This window comes from Pecten maximus, chromosome 12 (genome assembly GCF_902652985.1).
Source record: "Pecten maximus chromosome 12, xPecMax1.1, whole genome shotgun sequence".
Classification (NCBI taxonomy): domain Eukaryota; kingdom Metazoa; phylum Mollusca; class Bivalvia; order Pectinida; family Pectinidae; genus Pecten; species Pecten maximus.
The window spans coordinates 6,558,275-6,570,912 of record NC_047026.1 but is presented as its reverse complement, the minus strand read 5'-3'; the positions used below and the strand labels follow the sequence as shown (position 1 = coordinate 6,570,912).

At 32.3% G+C, this 12,638-nt stretch overlaps 1 protein-coding gene across 3 annotated transcripts in view; it reads right to left on the bottom strand.

Annotated features, from left to right (window-relative positions):
• Window positions 1–527: 527 nt before the first annotated feature.
• Window positions 528–12,638, bottom strand: part of LOC117339522 — a 34,680-nt gene continuing 22,569 nt past the window's right edge. Inside the window, exons 13-24 of one of the 3 annotated variants that reach the window (XM_033901172.1) lie at window positions 12,009–12,124; window positions 11,171–11,327; window positions 10,745–10,765; window positions 8,767–8,847; window positions 7,972–8,172; window positions 7,268–7,420; window positions 6,608–6,733; window positions 5,882–6,077; window positions 5,292–5,396; window positions 4,863–4,953; window positions 3,744–3,786; window positions 1,176–1,309 (exon numbers count right to left, since the gene is read on the bottom strand). In XM_033901172.1, coding sequence (XP_033757063.1) covers window positions 1,301–1,309; window positions 3,744–3,786; window positions 4,863–4,953; window positions 5,292–5,396; window positions 5,882–6,077; window positions 6,608–6,733; window positions 7,268–7,420; window positions 7,972–8,172; window positions 8,767–8,847; window positions 10,745–10,765; window positions 11,171–11,327; window positions 12,009–12,124 — 1,299 coding nt within the window. In that variant the 3' untranslated portion in view covers window positions 1,176–1,300. Of the gene's footprint in view, window positions 1,310–3,743; window positions 3,787–4,862; window positions 4,954–5,291; window positions 5,397–5,881; window positions 6,078–6,607; window positions 6,734–7,267; window positions 7,421–7,971; window positions 8,173–8,766; window positions 8,848–10,744; window positions 10,766–11,170; window positions 11,328–12,008; window positions 12,125–12,638 lie in introns of all 3 variants that reach the window. The other 2 variants (XM_033901171.1, XM_033901174.1) reach the window with 2 other exon arrangements.

Below are 12,638 nucleotides of genomic sequence, written 5' to 3'. Positions count from 1 at the left end.
TAAAGGTGTGCTATTCCATCAGGACAATGCTCCTGTTCACAAGTATGCCATTGCCATTGCCGCAATTCACGATTATGGCTTTAAATGGATTGAACATCATACTTCTTCACCTGATCTCGCTCCATCAGACTTTCATCTATTTCCAAAATTGAAAACAGCTATTTCAGGCACCTACTTTCAGTCCGATGATGACGTCATACATGCAATGGATGCCTTTCTGAACAGCCAAGAAAAGGAGTTCTATAAAAGTGATTTGAGGCCCGTAAACACCGCTGGCAAAAGTGTATAGATACTGAAGGGGATTATGTTGAAAAATAAAACAATATATCCGGCAAAATTCAAATCCTTCAATACGAGGCTTACAACATATCAATCAGCCCTCGTAAATCTGAAGACACATTCGCGTGTCACCTCTCTCAGACACTTATACGGTTAAGTCTATATCATTTTACATGGCTGAACATATGTGAGCTACATCGCGATTTATCAATACGGGATAATAAACATTTAATCAGACAAAAGTCAAATTTATCTTCAACAATAACATTTATTCAACATTCAGATACATGTAGATAGTTATTTTTTACAGCAGGAAAAAGTTCGTGTTTAAAATAAATATCACAGTCTGTAAAAAAGGTAAATGAAAATAAATGAAATTATCACTGCTCTCTTGTCCATCTTGAAAACCTGATAGGATTGTACCACACATAGGTACGATATTCAGCCAATGTGATGATTTATCTGTAGTAGCAGGTTAATGTCAAGTGACATGTAATATGTCACATGTAAACGATGATATACAGTTAGCCTTAAACAATCTGTAGTCAACTGAAAACAAGTAGATTATATACAAAATATATAACACTGAGATATTCAATTTAAAGCGTGTATTACATGTTCTTAGATTGAAAGCCACTCGAACAATTTTGAACTGTCATCCTTTTGATAGGTTTAAAACTTCTTCCAAATCATCAGTGTAGACTATTTGTATTACAGTTACAATCAGTCAAAATCTAAATATAGCACAATACTTCATGTCAAATATGATATTTGTGATCTCCATTTAATAATGAAACGGAAAACTCAGTCACAGGTCAAGTTACAATGTTTCCACTATAAGCAGGTCTGCTTATAACAGTGCTTCCGGTTCCTAGGCCATCTTCGATCCCACCGTTTCCTGTTTCTAGACCAACCTCGTTCCCTCTGTTTCCAAGACAACTCGCGCGTTTTACCTTGTTTTTTCGGTTCCTAACTGTACCACTCCAGGTCCTGTTGATTTTCGACTCTCTCCTGTCGGATTCTAGTCCTCCTTCAAACGATATCGGATAAATTATATTAGGATATATACATGTATGATAAAAATGTGTATCAATTAGATTTGTCATTAACCATGAATCGAATTATGTAATGCAGTTTACTATAATCACTTCCCTGTTTATTACAGCTTTATAATATACACTACATGATGTATTGTGGAAATTAACGATCGAATCAAAATAAAAATTGAAACATAGTATAACGAAATTTAGACTGGTTCATCTTCATTTAGAATTTATGTATGGAACCAAAGGAAATACTTTATGCAATGCCACTATCAGTTACAGCCTGTAATAGCTTAAATGAAAAAAAAATCGCAACTTATCAGAAAACCGCATTCTGCGAACAAAGAATGGAAAATTAATTATACCACTATGAAAAAATTCCGAGAATGGCGCAAAAAATGCGACGTAACAATACGAAAATTGACGTTGCATATTGATTTGAGCAAAAGAATCCCATATAAAACCAGTAAAAATGTACATAAAACATGTTTTAAATTAGAAAGTTATTTTCAAAATTAATTATAAGCGTTGATGTCAATTATTTTTTAGTTCCATAGGGGTATTAAAAACATTTTGTTTGCAAACTTCTGTAAGAATCTGCTACCAAAACCTAGATCTGACACGTGCTATGATTTCTTATTTGTAGTGACGTCAAGTTAGAAAACGTTGACTCAAGGAAAAGATCAAGACCGCAGGTGTTTGGGCGATAAATGGCAAAACAAATGCAGAAAAGGAAACGAATATCAGAGGTAAAACCAATATGTCCCATGGAGTGTAAAGTATCATAAACAGTATTTTCAGTGTTAACCGTTCACCACCATAAATGAGTGCATGATATTAAGATGTTGGTAAGATAGATCAAGATACAAAATATAAAATATATAAAATCATGTCCGTTCTCGATCGACGATGATAAAAATTCACACAACTCTATAAAGATGTCCCCAGTATGGTCTATGCCATTAAAAATTAATAACAAGTATATGTATGATGCTCGATAAATAGTTCTTAAAGCTATGTTACACTAAAGTCTATATCTCACAGCTATCTATAATATCTAACATTGCTGCTAATAATAATAAGATATAACTAAACTATATAAGTGCAGACTTCATATAACTGTGCAGACAAAAGACAATATATCACAAACATTACGAAATGGCCACACCTCCTAAAGAAAAACATACTGGAAGAATTACTAGGTTGTGACATTATCGTAAAACACTATTTTACTACTAAGGAACTACATCTACAATCATATACACAAATACAATCATGATATCTATTTTTACTTGGAACATATTTATTTCTTAGGATACGAGAAAAATCAAAATTAGATCATCAATTTGCTTTTTGTCCTGTTTACCATTGATAATGAAAATAAGTAAAATTAAACATCTAAAACTCAAAACGTCCTATCTATTACTTTTTCCGGAACTTGAATTATTACATTGAAAGTACAACAGTTCTTCAAAAGTTTTTTGTCTACAGTTATATTTTTAAACATTCAGCATGCGAATTAAAGTCCCGTTAGAGTATTCAACAGAGACTGTCTTTTTAAGATAAAAAAAAAAAAGTCCATGTGTTGGGTTAAGGTCGTATCTGGGGTTTGATGATTCCAAATTTGTTTTCCTACATCTCTATCGCAATATGAAATTGAACTAAATGAAACAATAACTACAAGCAATAAACACATACAACACGTTGTAGAAGCAGAACAAAGCTTGCTAAAAGGTACGTATAGCTTGTATTTCCGCAACTTTTACAGACATCGAAAGCAAAAATATTATTATATCGACCCTGAAATAAAACACTGTTTAGATCTACAGAAATAAATAGATTAAACTAAAAATTAAACTTAATTAAACAAGAGAAAATAAGATAGAGTTTGAACATAAAAAAATTAAAAAGACCCCACCAAAGTAGCAAAAAAACACTTCTAGAATCTATCAAGAAAACAGGGCATCAGGTTTTACAAATTTTGGCAAAATTGAGAATTTGGAAGGACTTTTTCTGACGTATAAAGGTTTTGAGATTTCAATATGTAAGAGAGCAAATCAATGAAATTTTAATACAGATGCTTAATGATAAGTACCTCAACCATTCAAAAAAAAAATAAAATAAAAAAATAAAAAAAAAATAAAAAATTAAAAAAAAGTTAAAAATCGGAATCCTTTTTTGGAGAATTCGTGAGTGATTTTTTCCCCATTTCTAATTCCACGGATCAAGACATCATGAATAACTTGTTCAATATCCTGACTGTGAATAAAACAATATACAGACAACGTACTAAAAAGGTTGTCAGACTAAACAGGGTATCAGACTACATAGGGTGTCATACTAGATCGGCCTAAACCAGGGTGTCATAAGTATAGAACCATGCACAGATATCAAAATATACATATTCATAATGTCACAAACCAATCGTAGCTTCTCAATTCTGAGTGTACGGGATACCAGTCTCCTGTTCAAGGTAACACATATTACGATAACATAATAAGGCAAAAATACAGGTAGCTAGCGGTATCTAATATGTAAAAATGTGTATGTGGGATTTAACACTGATAATAATCCTCCAAAAATACTAGAACATGCTATCAAATACAAAGACCGCATCTAAGCAACCAATTTCATCTAAGTATAAAAGAAAATATTATGCATTGCATCAGAAGCTAGATTTAATAAAAGCATACCATTTTCAAAAGTCAATGAATTGTTCAAAATGCAAGCTAAATGATTTTACTATAAGATGATATGAGGTATTAAACTAAAACAGTTAAAAAATGTCTCGTATACTCAATAACTATTATATATACTTTAGCAGTTTGACTTCTAAATAATATACTTAATAATAAATTAGTATAGCATTCTCTTATATATATATATATATATATATATGATAACACGATGCTCTTAATACACAATAATGAATATATGGAATGGAACAGTTTGATAAGTATATTAAATTACTGAAGAAGTTCTTTTAAGTTTAAGTTTGTTAAATTTTAACATTTCCTTGGTCATTAAAACCTAAAGGTTACTGATGCTAATTGATATAATTTCCATACATACCTCAAACTAAAGTTATTAATATCTTATTTATGAAATTATTGAAAAAGAACTGTAAAAATATCTCAACTTACTTTTAATCTAAACTAGCAATTTGATAAATTCTTAATATATATCTATGACAAAATAACGAATTCAATACCATGAAAACTAGGCTAAGTAATTAAATTCATGTCAATCACGTATATTTTGATGTGTTTTAATGGTATATTATAAAGTATAATTAATTAAAGCCAAATGCGAAGTGGGCATGAGACGAGCTTTTGACTGAAAATGTGATAATGAACCTAAAATCGATAAAAGTGAAGGGAAAAATTTGACACAAAATTAATCAAAAATAGAAAATTGTATGTTTATTAATGGATAAATTTATAAAGATTCACATGAAATTCACAAGAGCAATACAATTTATCACAAAAGAATCACAATTAAAGGATGAATATTTCTATCCATGATAAAAGTTAGACATACCTAGCGATATTTGTGGCCAGGTTTTTGACGGACATCATCGTGATCAATGGCTCGTCAGTCTCAACTAATTGCAACTCATGGGTTTTCTTTTCTGAAAACAGTAATTGAATTTCATGTATATCGCATCTCTACTGAGGTTGAACTCGCACACGAGTTCACCGAACATAAGCTAAATACGCAGAGATTGGCAAAATGTAGCAGTTATAGTTCCGTTAGCTAAAAGGGATAATAATTCATTTGTTAATCAAGCGAAATAATAATCTACAAGTACTTTCATATATCTGCAGCAGAGATTAACAAAATACAGCAGAGTACTAGTTCAATCATACAAGGGCGATAACTCATTGACAAGGGAGATTATAATCCCTGACACTTTAATAGATCCATCAGTCAAGGGAGATAATTCTTTAAAAAGGGGAGATAACCTACCTGAGCCTGAGCTATGTGGTCGTTCTCTCCACTGAATGACTTTATTAGCCACATTTTCACGTGTCACATTTGCAATCTGGAGTAGGTAGAGATAACCACAGATCTCTGGACAGTGGTCAAGGTTAATAACTTTACTTTGCATGTCATAAAATAGTACTTTACTCTTCAATCCAATACAGGACAATCCTATCACAGAATCTATAGAGTTATACTTTTCTTAATCAATCAGTGGTTTGGTTTGGTTTGGTTTGTTTTTGTTTAAAGTCATTATAGCAGCCAGGGTCATTTAAGGACGTGGCAGATTTTTGAGGTGGAGGAAAGATGGAGTACCCGGAGAAAAACCACCGGCCTAAGGTCAGTACCTGGTAACTGCACCACGAAGGTTTCAAACTTGCAACCCAGAGGTGGAGGGCTAGTGATAGAGTGTCCGGACACCTTAACCACTCGGCCACCGCGGCCTCTTTAAAATCAATCAGTGGAAATGTGTACAATTGTGTTAATTTATCATTGAACCACAAAATACAAATGTACTTCAATAAAATATAAATATGAAATTCATATACTCGGTCAGAAACATATTTAAAGGATACGAGAAAGTCTCATAATTGGGACCTTCCCCTGGAAGCCATCAATCCTCACAGCTTTTTCTGACTCGTAGAAAAGTCTGTTTCTCAGCTTATCACTGGCCAGTGGAACAATGGCGTCGATGGCGTCTTTAAACTCTTTCTCGTTCAATGTCGGCTGACCGCTTTCCTGTGTCTGGAATGGCAGGATCTTGTGCTCCATCTGACAAAAACAAAATTATATTCATATTTGTTGGTCTTAAATGTAAATTGTTCAGATATTTTCCAGTTTTGAATATACAATTCATGTTTTCCAATTTCAAACATTTTATTAACCCAGACTAACTGTTTATCATGTTGAATGTTTAACCATGGCAACAACTCTGCTATATGCTTTTTATAGTGTATTGTGATTACATTTCATACTATATAGGTATCAAGCTGACATTTTTTTGTATGGATACTTTGATTTTATTTCAAACATTTTATTAACCCTTAGAAACCATTTTCAATATAAAGGAATTGTTGCCATGGTAATGCTGCTCCCATTGATCTGATAGTGTTACAATTATGCTCAGTATTTGTTTTACAGTCCTAGAAAATATAGTGCATTTCAAAGATGAAGACTTCCATGCAATGAGGATGTTAACCCATATGATTTTAAGCTATCAATACAGAAGAAAATAAAGGTGAAGAAGATTTAAAAGAAAGAGGTTGACTGATGGGGTAACACTGGAGTTTTGGCCTTCTCACCTCCTGGAAGCATGGTTCTCTGTACTTGAGGATGAGGTGCATAAGGAACTGGCAGACAAGCTGTTCTGAGATTCTGTTCTCACTGAAGGAAGTGTAGCTCATCTGTAGTGTCTCAACATCATCTTCCTGTAAACATCAGTCAACAAACAATGTTTTTAAAGCTTATATATATATATGCATGCTAATTTTGTATTTAAATTTTTTTTTGTTATTCCATTATCCATTTGTCATCTCATTTTAACACAAGAACCTTAGAGAAAAGATAAAAATAAATTGGGCCTAGTATCTTTCAACACGTTTTGATTTTGAATATTTGAATCTAATTTCCACTTCAGGATAGGTGATAAAACTGAAACAAGAAAATGTTATAACAGAGGTGTACCCCTAGCAAAGGGTAGACAACTGTGATATAGTTATAAAAAGGGCAGATAACCAAGGCATATACTTTGGAAAGGACAGATAATCGAGACATTCCCCTTGGGAAGGGTAGACAACTGCAATATAGTCATAAGAAAGGGCAGATAACTTAGGTATACACTTTGGAAAGGGCAGATAACTGAGACATTCCCCTAGGAAAGGGTAGACAACTGTGATATAGTCATAAGAAAGGGCAGATAACTTAGGTATACACTTTGGAAAGGGCAGATAACTGAGACATACCCCTAGGAAAGGGTAGACAACTGAGGCAAATGCACGGAAGTCCTCCACTTCCTTCCATTCCACAGCTTGTATGAAGTCTGACATCAACATGGCATAGCGGAACACAGCCCCATCTAGGTTACCAGCAAGGATATGGCCAAACACCTGCACTGTCTGAAGGGAAAAAAATCACAGGTACGAGTCAACCTAAGGCTGACGAGGGCATAATGTAAACTAATGTTTTCTGCATGAAATACTAATTAAATTAAATTTGCTTTAGAATTACATCATTTGTTAAAATATATATCATCATAATATAATAAGATTGCATTTCCTAAGGATATTTAATTAAAAGAATTTGATATAATAATTTATTAAAAACAAAAACGAATAAATAAATGAATAAATAAATGAGTAAATGAAAATAAATGAATAAATCAATAAATAAATGAATAAAATAAATAAAACATAAAGAAATGAATAATGAAGATTAAATTGAACAGTATCATACATTTGTGTCATAAAAACAACAAAAGCAGAATTTTTTCTCTCTTTAGTTTTAACAATTTCTTTTTCATTTTTATTTATTTCATTTTTTCCCTTTGTACCAGGTATTTCTCAAAAAAAAAAAAATAAATAAATAAAAAAAAAATTAATAAATATAAAATTAAAATAACAAGATTAGGTGTATACCTAATACAAATCCCTGTGATTACATTACCTACCTTGTTTGTAACACCAGACTCTGCTACAGATGACAGAAAGTCATGTGCACATAGAAACATGATGTCCTCTATGATGTAACGCTCCCTCATAAACAGGTAGACGTGGTCCAAGGTCGAATGGTGAAGGTCATTCTCATCACCATTCTCATCTGTCCAGATCATATAGGCCCAGAACTGTTCCACCTGTGACAAGGTTCTTTCCTGAAATGGAGTTTTTAAAAAATATTACAGAATAAACAATTTGATTTTCAGAATGAGGCAGATATGTGACCTCTCTTATGAAAACAGCGCTATTTTAACTCCTGTCACCATGCACCCTTCTAAAGAGACTACATTATCATGATAAACCACCGTCCCAGAGAGATTACAAATCATGAGAGACCCTCCTTCTGAAGAGACTACATATCATGAGAGACCACCTTTCTAAAGAGACAACAAATCATATGAGACCCTTCTCCCAGAGAGACTTACAATCTTGGCTGAGAGACCACCCGTCTAAAGAGACTCCATATCATGGGAGACCATCCCTCTAAAGAGACTACAGATCATGAGAGACCAGAGATTTATCTTTTAAACAATTTGTTTAATAATAAGACTTTCTAGTCATACTTGAGAAATTATATATCCATGCATAAAAAGAGGGAATTTTTGGAGAAGAGAGAATGTTTCTCTTACTTGATAGAATATTTCACCTCTGGGATTATCCTAGTATATTTAGTCTCTGTTTCCATAGCAATGTAAAAAACTATATACATGTACATGTAAGTATATGTATGTGTGTATAAGTATATTTACCAGAGAGAGTGGTCGGGGAATGCTTCTCTCCAAATGGGTCCTATCCTTGTAGTCATCAAATAGTCTGTGCATTGTATGTTGCTGAGGACAGATATGAAATTTACAAATGTACATATGATAAGAAATAGAGAATACATTTCACAGTGACTAACTATAAGCAACAGAATCAAAAAGGGAGTTTGGAATTTTCAGATGTAAGTTTTATTTTGTAATAACTAATACTAAGTGTAACATTATTTGTTTTTTTTATACACATGTCAAAAATTGTCTACCCGAATTGCACATTTTAATCCAAACAATCTAGATACATAATCATAGTATTGCAACATTGATGTTTTCTTATAACGACTGACACAAACTACTGGACAGGTTTTTCACAATTCCAGTGCTGCAGATACAATTGTAACAACGAAAATTCATTATCATACTGATGTTGGAATTCAAATATAAGCCAAATATATAAAAATATATATATATAATGGAGATCAGTCTAGAATACGTAGCATGATTAGTAAGTATACAATGACGGATGGTCGGGTGGCAAAGTGGTAACACATTTCACCTCGACGGCCAGGATATGATTCCTCAATCGGGCGTAAAAAGGTCAAGGGTCATCTGCCTGACCACATGGATTTCCTCCCACAGTAAGACCCCTCACAGGTTTCAATCTTAGCCAAAATGATTGTTCTTGTCCATATATAATGTAGCAACCATTACTGCTGCCTCGCAAAACCATTCCTCTTGGGAAGTTATATCTTATAAAATCATACACCATCACAATTTTGTTCAGCAATTCCATTCTTTATTCATACCGTATGTGACCTTGACATTTCTGGTATACATAACTTTTATCTTATTTTACAGACATGTAAAAAAAGTGCTATAATGATATGACCTTTGACCCCTTGATGTGACCTTGACTTCATGAACATGAATATAATTCATTAGCTGAACATGTATAAATATATAATTATTTTATTTTATTATATATACTGCCTAGTGATAAACAGTACAATGCTTATCAATGGAATATCTAGCCCCATTTCTGAAGAGTTTTCAATTTGCAAATGTCAACACTTCCCATTTGGAATTTTTTTTCCTGATTTTACACGATATGAATTTTCCAATTAATCTGACAGAAATAGCCGGCTTATCAATTTGCCAATACAAGGTCTATCATAAAATTTAATAAAGCTTGAAATTAGGAACACGCATCAATCCCATCTGCGGATCAAGTTCAATTGGTTATTATGCAGAGTCTGGACACTTGAATTTGCCCTTTGACCCTTTAGCTTCATGAATGACCTTGACCTTTCGGGTACAGAGAATTCAAGCGGTACATTACACAATGTCTAGTCATACATTGAAAGTAATCTATCAAATTTTATCTTAATATTTGGCAAATAAGACCCAATGGTCTGGAAAAAAAACACATTCTAGATGAACAGACGTTTATATTAACTTCAATGATAGTAAATCTACCAGATTTAGCTGCTTGAAACGATGAAATTTAAATTCAATGACAAATAAAATATTATTATTTTTATTTTTTTTAGGGATGGCCAGTCACTGCAATGTATTCAAAATTCCTATCATATCTACATCTTTGTAGCAGCTTAAAAATGTTGATTTTTTTTTATTTCATGACACTTCAAATGTTATTTGAAAAGACTGGGTGGTTTGCTTTTGGATGAACTGGCATTAAAAGTATGAGCAGCAGAGAGGTCTAAATCAAATAACTGATAGCTGAATTTTCTACCAAACACACACAATTAAAAACATGTCAGCGTCCTGTAGAAGGTTAATATATAAATAGAATCAATGGTAAGTATCACTCAGCACTATATACCTGTCTGGTGGAGTATGAATACATGTAATGATCAAGATTTTAGTCAGCATCAGTACGCAGGTCAACTTGTAGCATTTATAGCTCATATATATTAAATAAAACAAGCTCCACAAACTCTGTATTACTTACTGGTCTGCCTGTAAAACCGTCCTATTGGATAAACATCATATATAAACATATATACATTGTACTATATCAAATCTGAGATGAAATCACCTGAAAATACATATTTTTGAGATTTTTTTTTTCACTATTGATGATGATAGAATGAAATGAAAAAAAACACCAAAAAAAACCACCAAAAATAAAACCTCTTTGTGACCCAATTTGTAGGTGAGGAATTTTATGGTAGTCATAACAAAGACAATCAAGGAAAAATACAAAAAAAAAAATTACTATGGAGAACAAAGTTTGAGAAAAAAAATGTAGGAACCAAATTCTTTAAGATGTTGCAATCACATTCCCCTTTGAGAGTTTCATTCAGAAATCTTTACAATCAATTTATGTATACAGGTATATAAACAATGTGATGACCGGTCACACAACAGTACTTACCATATGAGCCTCACTGCCCACTAGACTTGGACTCTCCCTTGAGGTGGCCGGAGTCTGAATGGTCATCACGCTACTGTCCATACGGGGACGACTGTAGGACATGGCGGTCGATGGCATGTCAAACGACAGTTCTGGACTACGCGGTTTCATCATCTCACTGACATAAAAAATGCACATGCAGTTTTTCTTTCTTAATGTTACAAAAGGCAGGGCATTCTGTATCTGATTAAATCTGATAAATAACTCAAAAAAAAGATAATTTCTTTAATGTATTACAATGTACGTCCCGTACAGGAGAAACTCAATTTGGAAAATTCTAAAGATGAAATACTGAAAATATTCAGAAGTGTTACCAATGAAATATTCATTACTCAAAGATTGAAGAAAAAAAAAAAGGAATATCTGTTCACCTACAAGGAAGCCAATATATGCCAATAGTCATATAATATACTTTTCTATTTTCTATACAACACCAGAGTGCAGGTAATGAAAAAAAATTATCAAATCATGACATATTGAAAAAAAAAAAAAAAAAAAAATTGATAAAAGAATTAAAAAATTAAAAATAATATGATAGCTAGTGTTTAAAATTAAGTTTTAAGTCTATACAATAAAAGTAAACATATGTTAAAGTAAAATTAATTTTGTTGTTTATGTATTGAAAGCAGTGAAATTTAAGAACCTAATGCACAAATGCAGCTGATAGTTAGCAGAAATACATGTATTTATCTTTATTGCGAATGTTTTCTTTTTTCTTTGATTCTTTTAAATGAAAAAGAATCAAAATGTTTAAATGTAATGTTACCACGTTAACAAATCAAAACCAGAATAAACTTACTCTATGAGTTCCTTGTTGATGCGGACCTTCGGTCGCGTAATCTTGATGTGAGATGTGTTGTGAGGTAGAATTATCACTTTGTCGACACCGGGCAATTTGTGTGGACAAATCACAGTCTACAGGGAGAAGAAACAGACCAATTATATAAGATGTTACAATAACAAGCTTTGTCACTTAAACAGTGTAAGACAATCAGTCATATTCATGACTTTTATCTATTAACTTCTAAATTAAAATATCATTAATGTATATGACCTTCAGACTTAAATAGATAGACCCATATGACCTTCAAACAAGATTACTATGAATGTTAATGATTGTTAAACGAAATATCAAAGATCTTCTTTATTAACTTTCAAATTGTAATATCAGGGACATACGTGAAGATCAAACTAAAAACATTATAGGTTTAATTATGCCCTTTAAACTAAATAAAATGTATGACAACTTTAATTATACATAAATACCTACATTATATAATTGAAACTGTAACAAATGTTAGTTGTGTAATAATACTGAAAAATATAGAGGAGTAGATGAGCTGTACAAAAAACATATGGGGTATAAGCACATTTCAATATAAATTGAGTCAGATATCAGTAGCACCAAAAAAATGTTAAACTTAAACTT